This window comes from Trichoplax adhaerens, genomic scaffold (assembly GCF_000150275.1).
Source record: "Trichoplax adhaerens TRIADscaffold_38 genomic scaffold, whole genome shotgun sequence".
Taxonomy (NCBI): Eukaryota; Metazoa; Placozoa; class Uniplacotomia; order Trichoplacea; family Trichoplacidae; genus Trichoplax; species Trichoplax adhaerens.
In genome coordinates, this window is record NW_002060978.1 from 48,948 (window position 1) to 63,253 (window position 14,306).

The 14,306-nt window shown below is 33.0% G+C and overlaps 1 protein-coding gene across 1 annotated transcript; it reads left to right on the plus strand.

The window, feature by feature from the left end:
* TRIADDRAFT_51183 (uncharacterized protein) lies at positions 1–1,482 on the plus strand (the record flags this gene model as incomplete). The annotated part of the gene is made up of 4 exons (XM_002118132.1): positions 1–180; positions 509–667; positions 846–1,098; positions 1,292–1,482. The coding sequence occupies 4 exons, from the start codon at positions 1–3 to the stop codon at positions 1,480–1,482; spliced, it is 783 nt and encodes a 260-aa protein (XP_002118168.1).
* Positions 1,483–14,306: the final 12,824 nt, after the last annotated feature.

Genomic DNA, 14,306 nt, shown 5'->3' on the forward strand with positions numbered 1-14,306 from the left:
ATGTCCGTCGTATCACAGTTAGTAGCATTAGTAACTGGTGGCGCTTCTGGTCTAGGTCGAGCCACCGCTCAGCGTTTGGTTAGGCAAGGAGCCAGAGTGGTCATTATGGATTTGCCGAACAGCCATGGTGCAGCTACCGCTGAAGAAATTGGTAGCAATTGCTGCTTTGCTCCCACTGATGTAAGGCTTCTCACACTATGCATACAGCTATGAATTGATCGTAATTCACATTACAAGAAAATTGCTTTACGTGATTATTTTGATGCTTTTAAACTCGTAATAATCCATTTATTGCTGAAATACTAGCATCAAATTGGCATGATTCTTTTCAGGCTTAATCTCAGGTGTCTTAGTTATTGTGCTATCACCATAACTCTTGTGTGGAATAACATAAAACTACCTTGGTACAATCTCTCTATGGCATTATAATATAATCTACAGTATTTAAGATAAAGCCGATAATGCACTTATAGCGGTATGATTGTTGACATGAATTTGTGCCAACAAGGTAACTAAGGAAAAGGACGTGATGAATGCAATCCAATTAGCTCGAGAGAAATTCGATCGAATTCGTCTTGTGGTCAATTGTGCCGGTATTGCACTTGCTCGAAAAACTGTCAATAAAGATGGCCCACATACATTAGAAGACTTTAATAAAGTGATGATGGTGAGTTATCGAAGTAACGCATTAAGACACATACATTACTAGCAAGTAGTTAATAGAATAATTAGTCTTTAAGAGGCATTTGCTTGTACATAAGGATTATGAAGTGGGATGGTTCGATTAATGCGTGCATATACAGTAGATAATAAAATAAGTCAATTTGTTATTGACTTCATTGCAGGTAAACACTGTGGGAACCTTCAATGTTATACGACTATGTGCTGATGATATGGTCAAAGACGAATTACCTCCGGGAGCTGGCAGTAATCCTGATGAACGTGGCCTTATCATTAACGTAGCTAGCGTTCTCGGACTTGATGGCCAACCGGGTATGGCAGCTTACTCGGCTTCAAAAGCTGCAGTAGCAAGTATGACATTACCTATTGCAAGAGATTTGTCGCGCAATGGTATACGTGTATGTACTATTGCTCCTGGTTAGTAATATCAATAAGTTAGCAAGTTTTTTAGATTAGAAATTATTTTCTAATTGATCGAAACATCGTAGAGTAATGTACATCGCAAATTAATTATGCTCATGCTTTCGTATGGTACATGTAATAATATGATATCATGATTATACTTACTAGTACGTATTAATAGAAAAGTGATGTCTGGTGCTTTTGCTAGGTGCTTTTCTTACTCCAATGCTAACAAACAACACGCCTAAAGAAATCTTAGATTGGTACACCAAGTTGATTCCTTATCCAAAACGATTTGGAGACCCTGACGAATTTGCTCAACTTGTCGAAGCAGTCGTCGAAAATCCTATGCTGAATGGCTCTGTTGTTCGACTAGATGGTGCACTACGAGTAACATAGCAATGCACCAGACATCGCATAAAAATTGAAATTTGAGCAAGATAATTCTTTATTGAACATCTATACGCTTTTATTTCGTAATGCTACATCATCCATTGAACGATATTTATTCCGCCCTTGAAGATTTTACATAAGCTGTTGCAGTCTTTAACATACGCAAAAATTAATTTAGTCTATAGAACGAATTGAGGAGTTTCCTCAATTGTTTTAGTAGATGCTACAGTCTTTGCAAGCAGTAATAATTATAATGCAAGATTTGCTGGTCAATTTTACGGAAAGGTAACGTTCAATAAAATTTAAATTTTTTGGTGACACTACAGATTTAAAAATACTAAAAATCTCTTAGGATTTATTAGAACGTATCTGTTTAAAGTAGTAGATATACTGGTTGAAATAAGAAAAAATAAACAAATTTTCTGAAAGTGTACTACATCATCACTAATAACTTGTACATCTATTCATACATGCTTATTGAAGCTTAATTCGGGTATCAACTGCCATTGCAGGAGTTATCTCGAGATTTTATGCTACAGTCTAAGAATATTAGAAGATGCTATTTTTGAATATTGATTTTGCTGCAAGAAAGTGTCAGTGACATTATTTCATTGTTCAATGTAGTCGCTGTACTAATTAGAAATGATAAATAAAGAAATTAAATTATAATAACAAGTGGAAGAACTTTCGGCTTTCGAATTCCAAAATGATTACGACATCATATGAATAGTGGAACAATTCAACTTCTAATCCTTTCATTAGAATTTCTTGATATTCCTCATTAGACTCACGCCTAAGTCTAGAAAAGGAGGCTGATGTATTAGATTATAGGAGTTTGGATATGCAATCATTTTTAACCTAGCTTTTTCATTGTTCGTAGTTACTTTTAAAGTTAAAGCTATTATAATCGAAGAATAGCTGTAAATATTATCCTGTACTGCTATAAATAAAGTTATGATACTCATAATTTCTCATCTACGAGTAATTGGCCATTAGTATTACATAACATCTTTAGTCTGACAAGACTAATCTCAATTAAATATATTCCAATCGAATTCTAATCCAACATGCGAGTGTACTATAAAACCAATATTTTACTATGTTTATGCTAAGTAAGTTTTAGAGTTCTAGTAAAAATGCTACGATAATTATGATCGAGATTTCACAATTGAATTAATAGATAGGATAAAGAAAGAAACAATAATGGTTTAAGTCTGTTTAAGCTGCTAAGTTTATGTTTTTGCATTTAATCAAAAATGCGTATATAATTGAGTATTAGAATTTCGCAATATTTTTAGCTGTAAAATTAATTCAATCATGCTCACATCCGATGGATTTCCAGCGTGAAGTTTACATAGTTTATTAGGCTTAGAGTTACATTATGCTTTTATAAAGTTTATATCATAGATCAGAATGCTTATAAAAAATATACTCGAAGGACTTCCGGCAAGCAAAGGCACGAAGTAAAACCAGTTATATCGTGACAAGCGCTATATTATTTGCAATTTTCCAAATAGTAACATTATCAAGTGGCTACAGAATGTGAATTATTCCCATTATTCATATTTGTATAATTGATCTTATCATAGATACTCCATGTAATTAAAACCCGTGGAAGATCATAGCTTAATCTTTATTGCACTCAGATAGAGTTGTGCTTATATCCAATGTTACGAAGACAAAAATGCTGCATTATTAATTTATGGACTGTTTTCTTGACATAAGACTTACGTTCTAATTTGATTATTGACAATTATCAATGCGCAAAAGGCAGTATATTTAAGTTCTACCTTAAACTTTGATAAGCTATTTTGAAATTTATTCGACAAAAGTTTAAACAATTTATTAGATTTTTTAATAATTGTCATAATGCTTCCTGCTTTATGAAGAATTCAGATCTCAATAATAATAGTATAGAATAACATCCATGTATTGATAACTTTGGCTATTATGCTTAATTTAAAGACTAGTAGCTTACGTAAGCTAATCTAATACTGTTACAACATTGCTTAAAAATTGATGCTACACTCAAAATAAAATTCTGTTTAGTAAATTGATCTGATTAAATCACATAATCAACTGCAAATTATATTTCCTTATAAAACAGCATCGGAACTGGTACACAGCTGACCTTATGGCTACTCTGAAGGAGGAGCTTATTTATCAGCCTAATTCGAAAACAGTTCTTTAGTTGTTCAATGTCTCTAGCTGCTAACTATCATCAAGCCATAAGAGGTCATTCAATCAATCGATTTATAAGCAGAATCTTCAGTGGTGGATAAATTTTATTAAAAAATTGGATAAACTGTTTTAGCTTGGATAAATAACAGATCGGATTTAAAGCAAAGCTATTGAAAGATGGATTATTATCTCATATCTATACCACGTTGATAATACAAAAAAAATTAAATTATAACGCCGAAGATCCTAATACACTGTAGTAATTAGAAACAATATTTTGTCAAAAATAAGCTCTGTTATCGTAAAACATTAAGCGCTAGACAGAATCATTTCGGACAATCTACATGGTAAATTTAAGGTAAATTTAAAGGCTAATTTTTAATCTTTATATATCTACATAAATTGGATAACGTAGAAATTACTGAGCCGCTATATCAAAGATAAGGGTAAACTCTTTCAGTAGCAATTTGAAAATATTTACCGAAGTGAGTGTAGTTAAGGTTAATTATTTAAGGTTAGATAGAATGATTTTCGACTACCTATGGCGTAAACTTGAAGGAAATTGTTCTACTTTTTATCCGCTTAAGCCAGAAAATATGAAAATTAGTGAATCATAGAGTCAAAAATAGATATAAACTTTATCAATAGCAATTAAATATATTTTACTAGGTAAATCCAGTTATTGAATATCATTTAGCACTGGAAAAAACAATTTAGGATTACTCTAAATGGTGAACCTTACTTAAACTATGATGAATTAACACCTATTTATTAACCTACCTTTCGTTTTAAAGTGGTCTATCACCCTAATACAATATCGGCTTATAGATAATATAAAACGCTATAAGCATGCCTGGATGCAGTAAAAGGCAATGAATAAGGCATTGTTATTTGCGAATCACTTACTATATAGCTAGAGTAAGATATATTGCTAATGGGTCAAGTGCCCGCTACCTACGCTAATTAATTATATATGAATAAGAAACCTTTCCCAATTTACTATTTATTCATGAAGGTAGACAGCTTATCCCAATTATCGAGTTTATTACAAATAAAGTAGAAACTGGATAGCAGAATCAAGTAACGATTGAAAAATAATTTACCTACGGAAATCCAGTATTCAAATTATTCTAGGCTACTCTTAAGTCATGACATTAGACAAGGTATGAACAAAATTTGTATTATTTGTCTGCTATCATTAACAGTGTACTATGGACGGATCGGAAATTTGGATAGCAGTAGAGAATTTAATTAGACATATTGTGATATTTTATATAGAACATTTGATTTCCTTTCGTTAAATTACAAATCCTCCTTTTTTCAAGTCTAGGCGTTAGGCATGATCATCGGAAGGGCGATGCCTTCTCCATTATTCAAATAAATGATTTATGTTGGCTTGATCACGTTACTTCGCTTGTCTTTCATATATATATATCATAATCCTATTGATAAAAATAGCTTGATTTTTATTCCATTTTCGTATTAGAAAAAGTTGTTTTTCTTATGGTAATGAATAAGAAATTGCTGTTATTAAAGGACAAAAGTCATATCAACAATTAAGGTGGGACCAAATTGGTAATAACATGAGACAAAGCAAAGACCGAAATTTTCTGCAGTATCATAGTTTGATCATAGGGAAATGATTACAATCGCCTGTTATAGAGATTTAAAAACGATTTGCCTTGAAAATAATGGAATTCTTTTCTAGACTAATTGGCCATAGAAATGACTTAAACTGGTTTTTTCACCTTATTGGCGTAGCTAAACCTACGTAGTGTATAAGATAATATAGCAGTCGTGCATCAGAGAAGAAAATTTGAGCATACGTATTCTCTTATTCATCGAGGACATCCAATTCATTGTTCACTCATTCTATCTAAATTGGATCCATCTATAAATTAATTATTATTGACAATTAGCCTCTCGGTAGCTAAATTCTATATAAATAAATAGCTGTAATAACGGACGAAACAAACTCATTTGGTTCTAGAAAATAACACGTAGCTTGACTCCATCATTCTCCAAGAGTATTTATACTCCTAGCCAATGGGTACCAATTTAAATCTATCGAGCAAGATGAACCATTGATATAGTCTAAAGAGAAGAAATTATCTTTTGACTCAATAGGTAGAATACTGAAGGCCGATCAAATTATGTTTTTTAATTGAAATTCAATTCCCTCTAGGAATTCTAAATAGGAACATTGAGCCGAGTGTCCAGTAAATTTTTAGTAAAGTATCCTATTTAGTCATTGATTATTTCATCAGGAATGTCCATTGAAAAAGTAATGTTATGTTCTACCTAAGATCCGGTAATGCTTTAAAATACGAATTGAATTATTTAGCTTTGGATTGTAGCGATTGTCTCCGTCAAGAAAATTTTTTTCAGCGTTGCAATAAAATTTCCATTTTCAATACAATTCTTTCTCGTTATTGTTTGCTACATTATAATCCTTCATTCAATTTTTTTGTATCATTAACAGTATGAAATAGTTGGGTTGGGTCTGTATACCCTAAGTAGTTATTTTTCTAATTTAGGTGATCCTTGAAATACTGGATTAGGAGCACTCTTGCTGATTCTATCCGGCATTTGGTCTATGTTAGGGTAGTGGTGTCTGTTAAGGAGTTATTGGAAGATTATCGATAAGAAAGATATCCGAAAATTGACATCATATTTGGTTAAGAGTTCTTTCACTCTTTGAAAAGTTTTCTTTATAAAAAATTATCCTACTTTCTATCCACCATGACTCGATTAATACTTTTAATATTTCTTATATGCTGCTATCAAGTACCAACAATATCTGGACAAGAATCGCTATCGTTAGCCATGCTTAGTATAATAGACGAAACTTATGTTACCGAATCGATTGTACTCTCAACAGATAATTTTCTGTTTTCTATGGATATGCGGACATATACGTCTTCTATTTCCATGTCTATGCAGACATCAACATCCACACTTTCCTCGAGCATTGTCGCAACCCCAAGTACTGCCAGTTCAACCGCTCGACAACCAACTCCTACGCCGGTGATAGGTAAAAATTATAGGATCCTTGTTTTTTCTTGGATATATTATGATTACGTCAATTTAAAGTCAATATGGGGAATGTCTAATTCAAATGAATAAAATACGATCTATAAAATGGTAGAATGTCATGAGTTGAGAAACAATTTAGTTTGCTAAGTAACGGTTAGGATGAACGAGTCCAGAAATAGGGAAGGCTAATATTCTCTCCGACTTGAAATAATTTAGAGTATGACAGTCGTTTGTGTAGTGACATGCGATGCTAATTTTCTCTTCACTGCGAGATTAAAATTTGTACGCAAAACTGAAAAGGAATTGGTTTTAACTTAGATAACGATAACGAATAATACGTACTGTAATGGTTAAATTAAGACTGAAAATGCTACTGGTAATTATTATCATAATAGTATTCTAGTGTTAAGATGCGTAAAACCGACAAAACAGTTACGGTAACGAGTTGATAAAAGATGAATTTTCCGAAATAGCTGCCTAAAAATATGCTAAATATTCTAAGAATTAGGTCAAGACTGATATTTTCAAACTTGAATATAGTCAGAGGCAGCTGCCATTGCTAGAAAATCCTTTATTTCATCTAAAGTATACAATAATTAAAATATTTAAGGCATGGATGTAAATATAAGAATTATTCTAATAACGGTAAATAACGATTAGGATAAATATGCAATCTAATGGTTAAAATCAGATTTCTATCGATTGTAGATCCTGTCGCTATGACAGGAGATTTCGAATATAATCTGGCCAAATAGTCAAAAATGATAGTTAGCGCGTCGATATAAGTGCTAATTAAACTTATGCCAACTATAAATAGCCATCAGAATAACTAGCACAGAATAGCTAGATTAAGATTCCGATTTTCAAGCATGGAATCGTAAATCGTAACAAACTTTACTATGATTGCTGATACATTTTTAGTATCCTTTTTTAACGTTGGATCAAATAGGTTACGGTTAACACGTATTTAGCATTTATTATGCCCTTGGAATTGAATCAATGTCAGAAGCTGTATATATAATGAAGTATTTTGTTGCATAGCCAATAGTAAAACAAATTCTAACTAGCGTTAGCATTGCAAAATAATTTTAATTAAACCTGGCTTCTTTGGCTTTAATAACGAGTAGATAGTGGAAATATACGCCCTTTTTCACGAAATAATGGCGTTCCAGACGGGCAATCTTGCCCGAGTATCGATATACCGCAAACGATTGGATTACCTTTCTATGGAAAATTATTTTATAAAGCTTACGTAAGTATTAATTTGATGTTAGTCTTAGCCAGTATCTACGATAACATCTAGCTGCTATAGGCCAGACGATATAAAAATGCTGTCAATTCAATATTACCAAACGATATAAAGTAAGGAAAGTAGATTGAATTTAGCAAATCTCGAACGTCATTTTTCAATATCATAGCTTCGAAAGTTTATGCATTTATTCATTTGATGCTAATTTTTGGCTGGTTTCTGTCATAATATCACGCTGATAGTTACTAATATTAATACAGTACTTATCTGATGATATACGAGAAAAGGTTTGTAAGTACCACACTATCAAATGATATACGGAACATAAGAAAACAGTAAAGAATCTTTAAAATTCTTCTCCTATGCTATAACGAGCTAAACTATATCAAAAAGACTACGAAGATATTGATTTAATTGCTAGTCTGGCTCAGCCCTCTTCGCTGCAATATCAGTTATTCGACGATAGATGATTTAAAATGTTTTAATGTAAGAGTTAATTACTGATAGAAAGACAAGATATCTTGAAAACTATTTTTCTATATCGAAACTTCTTAGAACTATATTATCTGCTATACAAAAGCCTTGATTTATGATTCGTTCAGTGGGTTTCTATTAGTATAGCTTAATCGTTAATTTTCAAATGATACATTCGTGAAAAGATATAATCTCAAATTGATTAAACTGCAGCATGTAAGGACCTAAGAAAACGGCAGACATTCTTGAAAATTAATTTTACGCACCTCACTCGACTGAGCTATATTGCAAAGTTTATAGACGCCCTGACTTAATGTTAGTGTTGGCAAGTTTCTATTATAGTATTATAGATACTACTGATCAAACACTAATGGTTATAATTTCAACACAATCAAAAGATGTAAGGCCATAAGATAAATTTAAAGGGTTTTAAAAATTTTTCGTGTCTATCTTGACCACATTGCAATGTACGAGATGTAAAAAGTCTTGATTTAATGTTAGCGTTGGCAAGTCACTATTGCCATCTCGTAGTTGCTACTTATAATTATTAGATACTATAAAATGTTACAATTTCATGATCTAACGATATAAGGACGCAGCGTCAAGAATCTTTCAAAAAATATCTTTTCATGCCATAGATAGCTATTACAACAGCTAATGTTTGGTACTATTTATTGTAAGGTATTTAATAATAACCCTTTTCAACGACAAAGAAATCCTTGTAGGCTACTTAAATTGTCCTAGTAATTAGCATTGATATCAACAGCGTGGCTTAATTGATTTATTTATGATAATCTCCTTGAAAAAATAATTCTGTCAATAGAATCATAAATTTACGGCCTTTGATATTTCCTAAATTAGATCTGTGGCAATGGTATGGTCACATTTAATCGAAATACATGGGTGAAATACCCAGTTCCCTATGGTGGTGCAGTAATCACAGCTAGTATTGCTGCAATTTCGCCATTTTGGTGTTTAGCATCGCCTCAACAACCCAATGGCTCGGGAACATACTACGAAAAGTTGACGGAAAGCGCACTATCCATCTATAGTGCAGAAATTCGATCGGCATTTAATAAAACTGATTATGTGGCATCATGGGGCTTGCAAGTCACTTGGGAAAATTTAGTTGTTGATTCAACTCCGATTGATACTACTAAAGTAAGTTCTAGCCCACTTTTATTCTTGTTACGGTAGTCTGTGGAAAAATATCTTGCTTTGATTCTGTTTTCTATATCAAAATTTTGTATCAAAAATATATATGTCTTATAGAAAAATACATTCCAAGTTCAAATATTAACGGATGGGACCTCGACATACGCCTTATTTCGCTATCCTAACAATGGAATTATGTGGACCTTGCCTAGTAATTACAGTTATTTATCAGGCCTTCAAATTGGTTTTCCAGTGGCTGGATGGGGCAACGGTGGCTCAACTTATAATAATATTTTTCGATCAGGAACTACTGGAATCTCACAAGTTGTTATGGGAGCTAATGCTAATTCAGGCAAACAAGGCTATTGGAGATATGTGTGAGTCAATTAAGAACAATACCTACCATAAGGCGCAAGAACAAATTAATTAACTTTATCGTTATCAGCGATTCAAATGAAGTAGATTATTGATTTTTTAAAGTACCGTAGAATACCCGGTGCCAACTTAACCTTTCTATTTATATCGTAAGTAAATGACTAATTTATTGCAAATACGACTATTTATAGATTAACTCAGAATGCTCAAAGGCCAATTGAAGGAACATGTAGAGCTTTCTTGGCTCAGCCAGGGCCAAGATCTTTTCCACTCAGGTGCCCTTGTTCCATAGGCCAGGCTTTTTTCGATTGGCGCTTTACTTTTGATGCTGTATCAGGTAATTCGAGATGCTTTCGTTCACGATTTATACGAAATGGGATTGCCCGTCGATGCTGCTACCGAGGATTTGGACTAGGCTATGGATCATATATCATAGGACCACGCAATCCTACAGCAGGCTACGTAGTCCAATTCAACCGAGGCTCTTTCGATCATACAGGCCACAAAGCCTGCTGTAATCAGCAAACACCTGTTCAACTATGTGTTCAATTTTATAACAAATATCCGAGTGGACTTTGCCGGCCTTCACCGCGTCAAAGTAAGTCAATTGAATGATTGTGGTATAAGAGATGTAATTTAAGATTGCAGTCATTCCTTCTACCAATAAGCTATACCTACTGCAATTACTAGCAAATTTTTTAATTTAAAATTTATTCACTTTCTAAAATGACTATCCTATCTAATTGATATCGTCAAATATTAACTTCTTCCTTTAGTTATAACTTTGACCTCCAATCATAACAATTTCTACCATTTAACTTATTCCAATTCTTAAAATGAATTTCCTGTTTGTAATTGATGCCATCAGATATTTAATCATTTTTTTTAGCTATTACTTTGACTGTGACAAGGCTTAGTAAATTTAAATTGTAAAATTCATTTCAATTATTCTAAAAAATGAATGTCTTATATTGAAGCCATCAGATATTGAATTCTTTCTTACCTATAACTTTGGTTACAAGAAACATTTGTAAATTTTAATTCCAATCCCTAAAACGGTTATGCTGTATTTCATTAATTCTATCAGATATTAAAATCAATTTTAATAACAATGATTATTTTAATAATATAAAATTAAGGCCTCAGCAATTTCTTTATCGATTCCGTTTACTTCATGCATTTGTATTGCATTTTTCCTTTTTAAAATGGCTTTCAGTTTTAAAAGTGATATTACAGCATATGTAAATTATACTGCATAGTATAATTGGATATCGAAATTATCAACTACTGTATTTATTGCTAACTGATGAAAATCAATGATATCTTAGGTTGGTTTTGGGGCGATCCTCATTTTAATACCGTGGATAATCAAAATTATACCTTTAACGGAATTGGTGATTTTATATTATTACGCAATCGAACGATGAGCCAAACACCCTTCGAATTCCAAGCTCGTAGTGATGAAGTTTCTCCTGGTGCTGGAGCTACGGCATTTAAAGCTGTTGGTGGATATGAAGGTGGTAGTGGGATCGTTGAATTTAACTATGACAAGATTACTAAAAGTCTTCAATTATATTACAACAAAGTGAACCGGACAATTGGAGATTTACCACTTACCCTTGGTAGTGATGCTATTCATGTTCTTAAATTAAATTCAAGTGCGATGAGAGCGGAATTTAAATCAGGTATACAGTACTACTACGGCGTTAAAGTTTGAGTTTGAGTTTAAATAAGCTACTTTACACCAAATTTCAAATTTGTTTTAAGAGTCCATCTTTCTTCTCTTCCTCCCATACTTTAACTAAATTTAACGATTCAGCTGGAAATATATCAATATATATTAGATGTAATTCGGTTTTACCCTTAATTATCCCTACTTAGCTATATCATATGTATCGTACCTCAAAGTAGACTTAAGTTTCTAGCAGTTATGATTATGATCTTTTAGAAATGTAACATTACTAAACAGTTTAACCAACTGGTCTATAAATCTGCTGCATTAATAATATTCAGCTGAAATAAATATTGAAAATCTATTATCACGATGAAAAATGGTCAAATAGGTACGACACTGCAAGCCATTTTGAGATCAGACGGAATTTTAGATGCAACCGTGCAATTATCACGGGATTACTACGGCAATACAGAAGGCCTTTTAGGTCGATGGGACGGAATTCAGAATGATTTTGCAAATTCGAATGGTGTTGAATTTCCACTAAGTAGCACTTCAGCGCAGGAAATTGATACTGTAGGAAATACATGTAAGTAGGTTCCTTCCTACTAGTATTTTATCGTTTATCAATCGCTTTAAATCAGTTCCAAGCAAATCTTTTTTTAAGTTTTTGTTGGAATACGTGTATATGGCTTGTCGTTCTTGAGACGACATCCATCATTTTTTGATAAATTGGCACTTAGCAAGAGCGAAAGTAATATCTACAGTATTGATTGTCTCTCAATCTCTCAGATATAATGTTCTTGTTCTCCATAAGGTTGATTATCACTTTATGATAAACTTGATCCTTCAGCACATTGTTGAGAAGGAATACATCTAGGCTTTCTTTTTACTCCATTCTAAAACCTAAGTAAACTAATTTACCGGCTGATCATGCACTCTTATAAGTTTGTATGACAAGAACCATTTTGCTATGATTTCATATTTTTTCAATCGGAATTAATTAATAGTTGAATTTTCTTTTAATAACTAGTAGACATGCTTTATGCTTGATTAATAGCTAATTAATCTTGATCCGTACATTTGGATAGAAATTCATGTGTGAATGAGTAGAAGCATGGTCTGAGCTTATGCTTCATTTTTGCCTTATCAAGATGTTGATCGCATTTGGCTGAATTTACATTTTAACAGGGAGAGTAAATCCCGGAGCTGGAATCTTAATTAATTTTCCACCAACTTCAGGATCATACCAACCAAAGTTTACTGACAATATCACTTTCAGCAGTCCAGAATTGGAAACAAATGCAACCAAAATCTGTGGACAAAATATTGCATGTTTATTTGATGCAGCTGTAACAAATTCTCTTGCTATTGGTTTACAGTCTAGATTAGTAGATCAGACCAATAATCAAGCAAAGGAAGAATTAGGTAACGTAGGCAGTTGACTATATTATAAGTAATTTTTGTGTTTTGCGCAATATAAACATAAATTTTTAGTAAGAGCATTTGCACATTACCATAAATACAAAATGTAGATATAGTCTGGTCTATATACGGGTATTTACCACGATAAAAGAGTAAAGTTACTCTGACTATCTACGATTATTTTTGCGAAATATAAAATGATATTATTATAAGTGTGTTTACTTGTCTTATCAGATAGCTAGTGTAGTTTATTCTAAGAATGAATATTTTGCAAATATATATGAATAAAGTCTCATTTCGGATACGCTTACTTGCCTTGAGAAATACTTGATGTAATCTGCGGGTATTTTTTGTCAAACATGAATACGACTCTTGAGTTGGAATATTAATTTGTCACGGCAAATACAATATAAGCCGAATAGTCTAGCCTATCGATCAGCATTTGCAGTAATTAAAAATCATCTTTCTCGTCGAATTCTAGACCATGAACCTCCACAAATGATCGTGCCTGCATCTATTAACGTAACGGTTGGCTCTACGGTTTCTTTTACTGTTACTGCTTCAAGCAATAATGGATATAGCATCAATTTTACGATATCAGGTCTGCTACCTACTGGAATAACATTCTCTAATGGTAGCAGCAATGGTAGCTTTGTCTGGAATGCTACATCAGCCAGTCCAGTATCCCTAACATTTATCGCTACTGATAGCAGAGGTAGGTCCTCCTCCGTAACACCAATTGTCAATATGTGCAATTGTACGAGCAATGGCCAATGTATGTTTAATGCTGCCGTTGGAGAAGCGTTTGCTGTGGTTCCGTGCAAGTGTTCTGCAGGATATACTGGTCTTCGATGCGAGAACAATATTGATGCATGCCTAGCTAATCCAGATGCATGCTATCCAGGAGTAAAATGTACAGATCAACCCCCTCCAGCTGGAATAAATGGCTTTACTTGCAGTCCATGTCCTGCAGGGCTTACCGGGAATGGAAGTACATGTACAGGTAAGCCATGGTTTACAATAATCGTTACCAATTAACGAGATAGTTGTTAGGAATCGTTTTAGTAACGTAGAAATTGTAGCAGGATAGAGTTAGTATAAATGAGAAAGGGTAATGAGAATGATCTTTATGAGCAAACCTGCTGCTGAAAATACAAGAGTGTTGAGGAACTGTAATTCATTAAACTTAGGAGAATTTTTAGTGATACAGCTCATAAATGACTTATTGCAGACATTAATGAATGCCTGCGATCTCAGCATAAA